General features: G+C 39.3%; 1 protein-coding gene across 2 annotated transcripts in view; it reads right to left on the bottom strand.

Moving 5' to 3' along the window:
• Nucleotides 1–3,133: 3,133 nt before the first annotated feature.
• The window catches only part of SYAP1 (synapse associated protein 1), a 34,976-nt gene continuing 24,759 nt past the window's right edge, over nt 3,134–13,350 (bottom strand). The window contains exons 7-9 of one of the 2 annotated variants that reach the window (XM_037901001.2): nt 6,998–7,056; nt 5,917–6,064; nt 3,134–4,158 (exon numbers count right to left, since the gene is read on the bottom strand). In XM_037901001.2, coding sequence (XP_037756929.1) covers nt 4,031–4,158; nt 5,917–6,064; nt 6,998–7,056 — 335 coding nt within the window. In that variant the 3' untranslated portion in view covers nt 3,134–4,030. Of the gene's footprint in view, nt 4,159–5,916; nt 6,065–6,997; nt 7,057–9,463; nt 9,843–13,350 lie in introns of those variants that run through there. The other variant, XM_043537881.1, reaches the window with a different exon arrangement.

Below are 13,350 nucleotides of genomic sequence, written 5' to 3'. Positions count from 1 at the left end.
TTAAAGAATGGTAGCAGAATTAACTCCAATCAACACTGTTTAATGGAAAATTGGTCTTGTAAAACAAACTGCTGCTTATCAGGGTGTTCTTTTAAAGCCCGTTTTATAATATCCGTTGGAGTAAGACAAGGAAAGGATTAGCCACTACACAAGAACTGACTGAAATCTATGGAAGATTTGAAATTGGCTCTGAAGCTGTGGTTCATACTTTAGATAATAATTGTTTCAGTAGCAAAATCTTTAACCAGCTCCCAGTTATAGATTTGATTTGGGTAAAATTCTTTAAATTAGGGTTTATAAGTAAGGCATGGGTATTTTAATTAACAGTCACGGACAGGACGTGGGCAATGAACAATAAATCATGAATTTATTGAGGAGCCTGAGCCCTTCCACTGCCTGGGGCTGAAGCCTAAACTCTGATGCCAACCAGGGCTCAATTATTGGAATTTTCAAGAAGTCTCAGAGGTCTTGTAAAATCACAGAATCCGTGACCTCCGTGACAGATTCATAGCCTTATTTATAAGCGATCTCCTGAGATCCCTTCTTAGAATGTATAAGGATAATTTGTTGTATTAATCTGATGATTTAATTTTAAAATTTAATTCCAATCCAGTACTGAGACTAATTTGTTGATTTATTGATCTGATAGTTGTATTGCTTTCCTCTTAATTTAGTTTAATATTAACAATATTCTGGCTTTGGTTGTACGTTTTCTTGATTTTGTTTAATAATTTTTTAAAACATTTATAAAACTGATATTAAAGCACATTTTTTTCAATAAGCAACATAGATCCAGAACGTTTGAGGACCTAAAAGCCTGCCCATCTCTCCTGAATTAGCTGTTTGTTCTCTCACAGTCAACTTAATCCCATTTCTCACTGAAAATTTTTTATCTGTTACTGTTATTATTCTGTCTCAGAGCAAAAATATTCCTCTATTTTTTTTTCTGTTTACTTTGTGCATTTGACAGCACTTTTTGCTTAGTCAGTACTTTGTGTATTCACTATCTTCCTAGTAATCTTGCAGACTCCAATCCTACAACGAGCAATCTACACAGGAAATGGGAGGCAGATAATTTTTTTCCCCATTAGCTGGTTGTTCTGCTAAAATAATCAGCATGTAATTAATGCTGATATTTAAATTGTTTTTAGGACACAGAGGTAACATCCCATTGAGATGAATGGGCAGTTCACACCTCTGAGTTAATATTAGGACAAAAACACTATACCAATTTATGCTTTGCAAAAAAAACCCTTGAAAATGTGAACGCACAAGGACTAGAAACAATTTAAAAATGAATGATTAGATTTTGGAACAATTCTGCAGAGCAAGGAGTGGATTCCAGGATTTTGGAATATACTGGGGCCTGTTCATGTTACAGCCTGGTTAGTGAGTGCATTCTGTACATACTATATTTCTGGGCTCAACTCAGTTTTCATGTTAGATTTGTAATATACCCTTCTAGAAAAGTGTTTTCCTCTAGCGAGTTTGTTATGTTAATGCGGTTCTTTGTATTTAAGAGGTCACTGTCTTCCTTATTTTTTGAAATAACTTTTATCTAAGTTGTTAGTAATTTAGAAACTTAGGCCCCAGGCTGAAAACATTTATGGATGTGCATAACCCGACTGAAATCAGTCAGACTACTTACTCAGATGTAGAGCTGAACAAATAATTAATATTTTAGTCATATTCCCAAAACTTTTTTTCAGTTTTTTTCCAGCCAAAATGATTTGCTGAATTCAACCAAAATTCATGAATAGTTACCCAGCCCTGAAAATTTTGCTGAAAAAATTTCACCCACTTCAACTCACATACATGTTTGAAGGAACAGAGCCTTGAAGTTTACATTTTGCAATCACATTTCTCCTTTTATACAACTTTTTAGGTTGGAATCTATGAAAATGCAAGCTTTTTGATGGGAATATAACAACTAAAATGCCATGTATCAGCATGGTTCACCTATTTTTGTACAGCTCTGAAAGGCCATGTGACAGTTTTTACCTTCATAGATAAGAATATTAAATGTAATGAAATTATGTTAACTGTATTATGTAAATATAAAGAAAACATTAGAACTCTGACAGTAGAATTAAAACAATTTTTAAAAAAGGTACTGTTCATGCCCCATGAAATTTTGGCCATCTTCCATCCAAGTCCCTCTACTTCTTCTTTAAGTCTAGTCTGCCACCTGCATTTTCTGATTTCCCTCAATCTGGATTTCACTCTGCATCTACTATTTACCACCTTGCAAACCCAAGGTCAGATCAACTCCACCCTCTATCTGGACCACAAAAAGCTCCCCATTTCTCAATCTACAAATCTAGATTTCCACTGTCAACTTACCTCCCATTAACAGAAATATCTTCGGGGGAGCCGCTGAGAGTCAGATTTTCATAACTGCAGGACAGGAAAACATGGGTCATCAGGTCTTCTCTATAATCTGCAGGATCACCTGGGAAAGCAATGCTATCAACTGAAAAATAACGTGAGTCTGAGCCCAGCATTCTGATAGCAGCAGCAGAATCTTAACAGGATGACCCCAGGCCAGGTCCCCATTACTAGTGGTGTGATATTCTAGTCTCAGTCTTCCGTTTGGGAAGGGCTCCATGAATCAAATCTCACACCCTACTCGACTTAAAAATTTAAAACTTAATGACAAAATGTAAGCTATCGGAGAATTCTGGAGTTACCCGTGGCATGAATGTTTAAGAAAAGGCAGCATAATACCACATTTCAAAAGACAAGACACCTTGTACAACAGTTACTTTCAAAGTAGGCAACAAATTGAATATTATTTTCTTATTTATGTAAACAGGATACTGGGTTTAAGAGGAAAACCATAATTGACACACAAGTGCCTAGCAATAGGAAAGAATCTGGAACCTCAGTTCTTAAAAAGAAACTTCTTTCAGGGGGTCCTAATCATTAAATGTAATCAGCAAGAAAGTAAAGTACATTTTGGAAATCTGCAGAAGTTTTGAAGTATCCAACCATGATCAGTCATATTCCAATAGTCACGCTAAAAAAAAAGTAAATTTTATAAATATCTACAGTATTTAATAAAGTTATCCAAATCAAGACACTTGTCTACATATTTAAGTTCAGCACTTAAAATAAAGAAAAAGTGAATAAGTACTGTACAAATATTTAATTTGTTCTCATCCAGAAAACAGAATTAAGTTCTTCTCTTTTAAAGTCTTTGCAATTCTCTCAGTGACATGAAATTTAGTTATCCATTGAAGACAAAAGACTATCAAACCATTTCTGTCTGTGGGGAAAGGAGATACTGTAACACGATGGTTTAAAGAAACAACATGTTAGATCAAGGCAAGTAAGAATTTTCTTATTATTTAACCATTTAAATGTTAAGTGACTTGTACCCCATCAGTATAAATTGGTGCTTCTTTTAGAGTCTGGATTAGTAAATGTTTTTAAAAAACAAATTGGTATCAGGAAATTATTCTCATAAGATTTCCTGTAAATTCTTTGGCGCCATATGCTCTTAGGAAGTAAAGTATAAAGGAAAGCTAATGGTTACAAGTAACTTAATAAATGGTACACAGATAGATATCATACAGAGATTAAAAAGCAAACATGATGAAATGCAGTTACTTGCATGCATAAAGTTAGTCACAACATCCCACTTTTACCTCACCATAGAAGACTGTAGACTAAAACTTCAGATTTTCTTAGATTTACAAGTATTCTACTACATCCTAGTAGCACTTCTTGGCCCTTTAAAGAAAGAGTACAAACTAAACATATTAAAATAAAATACCAGTAATTTCATATGACAATGTTATCGCTTTTGATTATTACATATCACCTGCAATCATATTTTAAGAAGAGTGATCACGTTCATAAACTGTTCATACAAAGAACAGCAAGGCTGGCTGTACCATCCCTATATGGAATTTTAATGATTTTAAGTTAGTGTCTCTTGAAGATATTTTGGAAGCAAGTATGAAAGCAGATATTCATGTCAGTTTTCAGAAATTGTTTATGGGTTGCAGTGATTTCAGGAAAATGGTTAATTTTCTTCCTGCAGCATTTCCTCTATTTCCTTGTCCCAGTTATCATCACGTTTTTCTGATTCTGTCACCACTTCATACTCTTGAAGCTCTTGCTGTAATTCCTTCTCCCAATCAGCAGTCTCTTCTACAAGGAAGATAAATGATATGTAATACCTACTTTGACGGTACAGAATGTTGTTTATGTATAACTAGATTATTTTCATTGAGGCTACCTGTCTTGCATTCCAGAGTTCTGGAAGCTCAAGAATTTCATCTTTGGAACAACTGTGGATGAAAAACTAATATACAGAGGGGTGCCCCCAGACTATATTATTATAAAGTATTGATGTAATAACAATGGACAAATATTTATTATATTTGATGTTTTTTCCACCTCAGTGTAACCCAAAATGTCTACCTGTAACCAAAGACAAGCTGATTTTTCAAACTATAAACAGTGTGAATTCAAGTCTCTCTCTCTGCTGTCAACCCCTCCCCACCTTTTCTTACAGAAAAAGAAATAAAAAGAGCTATGCTACATGAAAAATGCTACCTTATAGTTAATGATGATCCATTATCAAGTGTTACCAACTTGTGGAATTCATTGGTTTCAAAGATAAAAATCCAATACTATGGGTAATTGAAGGAGGGATGGACAATTTTATTTCCACTAAGATACGTAGCTAGGCAAGCTAATATAATAAGGGATAAAAATAATGAACTTGCATACTTCAGGGCAAAAGAGGAGTCAGAAGGCATTCCTGTGTTGCCACCCTTCCTTCAAATTAACGATGTCAGTAATGAGAAGGTGGCTGGGGTAGAGGCTGGCATTTGAAGGATTAGGTATTGGCCAAAGCTGGAGTCTGGATATCATAGGAGGTAATTCCATAGACTCATCCAGTATTGTAAGTTAGCATTTCTGCTAAATACACTATATATTGACAGCTTTATTAAAACCACTCAGCAAGAATTTCAATCAATTCAGGAAAATGCATATGAGTGTAATTTTAAAGTTAAACCTACAAACTATTAAATTTGGGGTTGCAACATCTTGCAAATAACTGATTTCAGACTAATATTCACAGCATCTGAACATTTGGACTACAATTCTACTCTAAAAAGTGATTATGTAAAAAATGTCAGATTATTTTATTGTGGTATATTCAGTCACATATACTAAGACTAAACTTTCTGCTTTTTACTTCTGTTAACTCAACAGAGCCATGCTAAGACAATTGAATTCTATTTCTTCTTGTTCATCATCTTCAAAATTATTTAGTAATTTCTGATTTGTTAAATTTATGTAACTCCATTTAAGGTACAGGTATCACTGAAACCATAATCTGGATTGTAAAATCTTTACTGTTGATGATGATGTACGATAAGGAAAATGCAGCTTGACTTTCAGATCCCACACTGAGTTTGCAAGGATTGCAGTTACACAAAAAACCTTTTACTTACAATCAAGTATGTGAGATGGGAATTAAGAAAAAATGAGAATCCCTGTCATTTTCAGTCATTTTTTCATAGCAGAACTTCTTGTAAAGTTGATTGTTTCTTCAGAACATTTTTTTTTGTTACTAGTATTCCATGCAAGAGACTGCTTGAATAGTGATTAGTCCTTTCTACAGTGAGGCATTCCAGAAATAGTCAAGAAAAACATGTAATCTTCTATGATGACATAATGATTTTTTGACTTGGTAGTCGAAAAGTTACTTGCTTAGTAAGAGTAGAATTTTACAAGGCTCAGCCAAATTATTCTGTTATTTCAAGTCTAGCAAACCCTTACTACCATCTTTTGAAATTCAGTAAACATCTACAGTTTTTTTTTAAATTGCCGAGAATGAATGTAGTCAAATGTATAAAAAGCTATTTACTTTATTAGCTTTAATTTTTGTTTTACCTTCTACTATGGAGGTCTCCTTTTCCTTTTTGTCAAGCACCAATTGTTCCATTTCCTTCCTTAGGTCTTCCTGATTCAGGTTACATTCATCAAAAGCATCACTAACAAATTCTGATACACCTGGACTAGTAGAAATCTCTTCCTCGTCCTTGAATAAAATAAATTTTGATCATTCGAAAAGGAAAACACACTTGACAATCATTACTCTATGTGAGCTTCTCTTCCATAGCTTAATGTAGTCAAATACAAATAAAAAAATCTATTTTGTCAATTACCATATCTTCCTGTACAGAAAAAAACCATTTGATATACATTTTGAAGAAGGGACTAATTTCCATGTTATGTTTTTTTATTTTTCTACTAAGAATTGTAATTCAGTTTAGTAATCTCCAAAAACAGTGAAAAGATTAAAGTAATTTAATCGTAATAAGAATGTTTATATTAATTGTGGAGGCAGTTAAAAAATTAAACACTGTCCATAAGAGGATGAGAGTTACAGTAGGATTGATCTCTGGAAACCTCTCCCATGGTTTTAGTTAACAGAATAGAATTCATTGGTCTCATTTCTCTAATGTTCTGTACTGCCATAAAGAAAAAGCTGTAGCTGGACTGCAGAATTAGATGTTGAACACTGAACTTTTTGGATATTCAGTTGTAAAGTAAGTTCTACTAGTATTAAGATATATGACAATATCGCAAAACCACCAATCTATATTTAAAATAAGTGTTACTCATGGTGTATTAAATGTTATTACTGCTTAGTAAATTTATGGCTCCAACTCTGTCTGAAAGAGTTTCCTGGCACCAATATTGCAATCCAAGATTAAGAATAATGTCTTTAGCTCTCTTTATGATTTCTGCAGTGGCAAGCAAAATTGTTTTCAGTGTCATAATGACATAATGTTAAATCTTAGCAGAAGTCTCCAGAAATATCAATATTGTACAGATAAATATTTTATTATGAAGCAAACCTGCTATCTCTAAATATAACAAAAAACCTCAAACTCACAGTTTGTGTGATCATGCATTAAATGTAAATTTCATACACTGAACTTCAGATGTAGTATACAACTATTGTTACCTCTTGAGGTTTTAGCTGAGATTTGATTCCAACCGGTGGTGTTTTGGGCCGTACTGTTTCTAGGAAGAGAAAAAAACAGAAATTTGATATATTTTATTATTCTTAAATAACTCCAGAACTAATTTAAACTATGTAAGTATTAACTATGCAAGGAAATTTTCTATTAAAGGAGATACATTATATTTAAAAGGTTGAGTTATGGGTGAAATATTTACAAAATAAGAATGAATTCACCAGAGAATGTTTTTTTCTACATAAATTTAATTTTAAAAATAGAATCAAAGATAAAATTCTGTAAGCAGTTGTACACTTATTATTTCAGACTCAGGGTACGTCTACAGTACGAAATTATTTCAAAATTATTCTATTCGAATTTTCAGAAGCTATTTTATACATTCGGTCTTCTATGTCCCCACTAAAGAGCGTGAATTCAGCAGATTGCGTCCACAGTACCAAGGCGAGCATCGAATGTCGGAGCGGTGCACTGTGGGTAGCTATCCCACAGTTCCCGCTGCCCACTGGAATTCTGGATTAAGCTCCCAGTGCATGATGGGGCAAAAACATTCTCGCGGGTGTTTCTGGGTGTGTGTCATCAGAAAGCTACGGCAGACAATTGTTTCGCACCTTCTTGGTGCACAGACGCCATACTGCTTTCAGCAGACAGTGCACAGCTGCTCTCCTGTTACTATGAATCCACCTCTCCAACTCAACTCTGCTAGGCCATCGTGAACCGAGCAGCACAGCTTCCGCTTCCAACTCTGCTCTCCCGCTATTGCCATGCTTCCAAGCTTCTCCATGTTGTCTGTCCTGGGCTCCCTCCTCCGTGAAAGCCACAAAAGACAACCATTTTCAGCCTACCGTGAACCAAACAGCACAGCTTCTGCTGCCACTCCGCTCTCCTACATTTCGCGCCCTTTTTCCAGGATTACCTGTGCAGGCGCCATAGCCATGGAGCCCGATCAGATCCCCGCTGCAGTTTTGACCATTGTAAATACCTCGTGCATTATCCAGCAGTATGTGCGGTACCTGCAAAACTGGGTGAGGAAGCGATGACAGCGCAATTACTATAGCGATGAGGACATGGACACAGACGGCACAGCATGTGGCAATTGGGAGATCATGGTGCTGTTGGGCCAGGTTCATGCTGTGGAACGCCGATTCTGGGCCCGGGAAACACACACAGACTGGTGGGACCGCATAGTGTTGCGGGTATGGGATGATTCCCAGTGGCTGAGAAACTTTTGTATGTGTAGGGCCACTTTCATGGAACTTTGTGACTTGCTGTCCCCTGCCCTGAAGTGCAAAGACACCAAAATGAGAGCAGCCCTCACAGTTGAGAAGTGAGTGGCCATAGTCCTGTGGAAGCTTGCAATGCTCGACAGCTACCTGTCAGTTGGGAATCAGTTTGGAGTGGGGAAATCTACTGTGGGGGCTGCTGTGCTGCAAGTAGCCAATGCAATCATTGACCAGCTGCTATCAAGGGTAGTGACTTTGGGAAATGTGCAGACCATTGTGGATGGCTTTAATGCGCTGGGGTTCCCTAACTGCGGCGGGGAGATAGACGGAACACATATCCCTATCTTGGCCCCGAAACACTGGGGCGGCCAGTACATAAACCGCAAGGGGTACTTTTCCATGGTGCTGCAAGCACTGGTGGATCACAAGGGACGTTTCACCGACATCAATGTGGGATGGCTGGGAAAGGTGCACGACGCTTGCATCTTCAGGAAGGAACTTACTTCCCAGACCAGAAAATTACTGTTGGGGATGTTGAAATGCCTATAGTTATCCTTGGGGACCCAGCCTATCCCTTAATGCCCTGGCTCATGAAGCCATACACAGGCACCCTGGACAGTAGTAAGGAGCAGTTCAACTATAGGCTTAGCACGGTGCAGAATGGTGGTAGAATGTGCATTTGGACGTTTGAAAGCGCGCTGGCGCAGTTTACTGACTCAGTTAGATCTCAGCACAACCAATATTCCAATTGTAATTGCTGCTTGTTGTGTGCTCAACAATATCTGTGAGAGTAAGGGGGGAGACGTTTATGGCAGGGTGAGAGGTTGAGGCAACTCACCTGGTGGCCAGTTTCGCACAGCCAGACAACAGGGCGATTAGAAGAGCGCAGCGGGGCGCACTGCACATCAGAGAAGCTTTGAAAGCCAGTTTCACGACTGGCCAGGGAGCGGTGTGAGAGTTGTCTTTGTTTCTCTTAAAGTTACCTGCCCCCTATATATATATTAAAGGAAATAAAGTCACAATTGTTTAGAAACCATTCTTTATTATTTGTTGCACAAAACACTGAGAGAAATCATAAGCTAGATGGGGGGTGGGAGGGGGATATTGGGTTATGGGGGTGGAGGAGGAGGGAAGGACAAGTCCAGAAACCAAATCAAAATTTGGGATATGCCAGCTTTCTGCTGCTTGTGCAATCCTCTGGGATTGACTGTGTGGGTCCCCGTAGCCTACCTGCCGTGTTCTTGGGCGTCTGGGTTAGGAGGCTATGGAACTTGGGGAGGAGAGAGGGCAGTTATTCAGGGGTTGCAGCGGCAGTCTGTGGTCTTGCTGCCTTTCCTGCATTAGATCCACCACACAGTGAAGCATGTCAGTTTGCTGCCCCATAGCTTGACCACAGCATCACATGCATCCCTCCTCTCTTCGTATTCATGTGACGCTTTACGCGACTCCACAATTGTTTGCCTCCACACATTCAACTGGGCCCTATCAGTGTGGGAGGACTGCACGAGCTCGGCAAACATGTAGTCCCGAGTTTGTTTTTTCTGCCTTCTAATCTGGACCAGCCTCTGGGACAGAGTAGATAGGGGCCATGTTGAAACATTTTCACCTGCTGCAGGAGGAGAAAAAGGAAGGGTAGTATTTTAAAAGATACATTTTAGAGAACAAAGGGGACACGGTTTCTCAGTGAAACAGACAATTCACAGTACACAGCACATATTCTTTCTGTACAAGGTCTCATTTTGCCTCTTATACTGAAGTGCCTGCCACTTTGGTGTGAGTAAGACATCACATGCGGCCAGGCAACAGAATTCAGCTTGCAGGCAGCGGCCAGGCAAAGAATTCAGCTTGGAAGCAGCCTGTGGGCTCTCTGGGATGATCACTTCACACAACACCCCATCCTCCCACCACACACACCGCGGGGCTCCGATGAGGCTCTGAGCAGGGATGAGCCCTTTAAACTAAACATGAACAGCCAAGCGTGGTTGTTTTCCCCCCACCCCCCCACTGCATGGCTCTGATCAAGCTCTCACTCACCAGAAGTGCCTTCTCCAGAGTCATGGTCCGGGAGCATGCTTTGGGAGTAGGGGGAGGCTATTGACTTCAGCATTAAGAATAGTTCCTGGCTAGGGGGGAAAACAGATTCCTCACTTGCCGCCTGTGCATTGTCCTCCTCCTCCTCTTCATCCTCCTCGCTCCGTGCTACTCCCCCCTTGTAGGTGTCCACGGACAGTGGTGAGGTAGTAGTGTCGTCACCCCCCAAAATTGCATGCAGCTCACGGTAGAAGCGGCATGTATGGGGCTGTGACCTAGAGCGCCTGTTCACCTCCCTGGCTTTTTGGTGCGCTTGCCCAAGCTCCTTGATTTTTGTACAACACTGTTCTGTGTCCCTTGAGTAGCCTCTTTCCGTCATGGCCCTGGAGACTTTAGCATACATATTTGCGTTCCTTTTTTTGGAACGTAGTTCTGCCATAACAGATTCGTCTCCCCAACATGCAATGAGATCCAGTACCTCCCGTTCGGACCATGCTGGAGCTCGTCCGCGAATCTGGGGCTGCGTGGTCACCTATGATGGTTGACTTTGCATGGTCGCCTGTGATAGTGGACTGTGCTGATGGTGACCAAACAGGAAATTCAAAAGTTCCCGGGGCTTTTACTGCCTACCTGGCTAGTGTATCGGAGTTCAGAGTGTTGTCCAAAGAGGTCACAAGGGAGCATTCTGGGTTAGCTCCCGGAGGCCAATATCGTCGAATTGCATCCACAGTACCTGTAACCTGAAACTGCAATCTCGATTTTAGCGCTACTCCACTTGCCGAGGTGGGGTACAGAAATCGGAGTAAAGAGCCCTTTAAATCGAAGAAACTGGTTTGGTTGTGTGGACGGAACCAGTTTTATTTCGAGGTAACTCGGCTAATTCCGAAATAACAGCTTACTGTAGACCAGGCCTAAGGAAACATTCGCTAAATCAAACTGAAAACACTCCCTACCAATAAATAAGTCAATTAAATAGATCAGTATCTGGGTGAGGCTTCCAGGCTTGTGATCTTCCTCACAAAGTCAATTAGAAGGTAAGATCCAAAATCTCCCTTTCTGAGAGGATTTTAGCAGTCTGGAATCTAGGCTATGCTAGAACTCCAGGTCAACCTCGGACAGGCTTACTGAAACAGAACGATTGGGAAGGGAAAAACATTTTGGATCATAGCCCTTAGTATTTTGCATTCCAAGTTGCATCCAATCATATCAGTTTGGTAATATCAAGTAAAGATGTAGACTGGCCCCTGCAACCCAATTATTGCCTAGCACGCCACCACCACAGAGGGAGACACTTTTAGCCCATGAAATGACCTAGTCTCTAAGGTAGGGGGCCCTCATGCTTAAAAGGCAAGGATACCCAACCATTGTGCGACATAAGGCTCTATTAATTCAGGTAAACAGCTTCTTTGTTATGAGCAAAATTTAATCTGAGAAAATCCTGGGTTCTGGACAAATAAAATAGAAGTGGTTTTGAGCCACAGCAGGTCCTAAGGAGAGAGAGAACAGATGGGGACAAAATGAGAGGCGATGCAGTGATCTCTATAAAAATGAGAGTTGACTTTGTGCAGAAACTTTTACCTGTGAAATATCAGGAAGGGCGATTTACAAGAAAGTGCTACTAGTTATTCCAGCCTCCTAGTGCGGAAATAGCCTCAGAAAAGGTCAACTTAATTGAAAATCTAAATGGGAAAAGCAGACTCTGAAAACTCAAATTTATATTCCAACAAGCTGTGGTCTAGCAGCAATATTCTTAGCCATACTGAGAAACCTGGTTACTAGGATTGGGATCCAACCAGAAAACCCTCTGTGGAATACCTAATGTTCTCCAGAGTGTTGCCTGACCACTGAAAGGCCATTGAGGAGCCCCTTTATTTAACCTTAGCTAGAAGAACTCCAGCACATGGGAGACAGAGCAGAAGATGGCCCTCTCCACTTTGCTGAAAGGTAATGGGATATTCCTCCCGACCCCTCCCACTTGTGGTGTTATTTTGTTTGCAGAAGTCTTTTTAGATTTCAGCAAGTTGCAGAGTACCCTGTCTCCTATAGCCTTGCGAATTAAGGATTCTCTTTCGAATGCAAGTGTAAAAGCCTCGACCTAGAAAGTGGGCAGAACTCCTGCAACAATGTCATGAGAAGTTGCAGTGCAAATTTAGGAGTGAGGGTTCCTTACAGAACAAAATTTTACATGGATACAGAAGATCAAGATTTTAAATCAGCAATTACTATTTCTGTTGCATACTTTGAGCCTCCAGTCAAGTGTATTAAGCACTGAATGAACAAATAAATGACCCAGACACTCCAAAGAGCTTATGATCTAAGACACTGTGTAAATTTGTTAAATGTCAGAATTTCTTTCATTTCAGTTCCCAATTAATTAGCCATAACATTAGCAGTGACTCCTCATTTGCTGAAGCTAGCTTTATGAAGCAGCAGGATATAGAAACAAAAATTAAATTAGACTTTTAGTAGTAACAAGAAAAGTGGAACCCAATAACCAGAGAATACATTTTGCTGAACCAGGGAAACTTTTTAAAAATCCAAACTTTATACTATGTACAAGTTTAAAAAGTCAGTAGCAGGATTATAGTAGCATCTACAGTGGTAGGCAATATAAAAACACACAAAACAGAAGACTGTCTCTGCTTCCAAAGAGTTCATAATATAATTTAAGACAAATTGTAACAGGTGAATGTAATGAACAGTCAGAAGGAAAAGGAAACAGAGGACAAGGGAAACAATAGAAAGAATGCATATTTACAGAGACCAGCAAGGTACGTAGCGAGATGTTTGAGATGTCTTAAAAATAAAATAACCTGAAAAAAAAAAATCAACAAAATATTGGAAGTGTCTACCAGACTATCTTCCCAGCTGTTATCAGTTGGCAGTTTCTCACAGGCATGATGGCAGGAGGGAGACTTGAAGAGGGATATAAAGGAATACTGTAGCTTCACAGAGTAGTTCAAGGGCGTATGCCATGCATAAAAGGTACTGTGGAAGAACTCACAAAGGTTTTTGTGAGAGAAACAGATAACTGAGGTTAGTCTTCTTGGTGAAATGGAGAAGTGATGTGATAAGAGGTAAGAGCA

This window comes from Chelonia mydas, chromosome 1 (genome assembly GCF_015237465.2).
Source record: "Chelonia mydas isolate rCheMyd1 chromosome 1, rCheMyd1.pri.v2, whole genome shotgun sequence".
Classification (NCBI taxonomy): Eukaryota; Metazoa; Chordata; order Testudines; family Cheloniidae; genus Chelonia; species Chelonia mydas.
The sequence above is the reverse complement of the archived record's forward strand: the minus strand, read 5'-3'. Positions and strand labels throughout refer to the sequence as shown.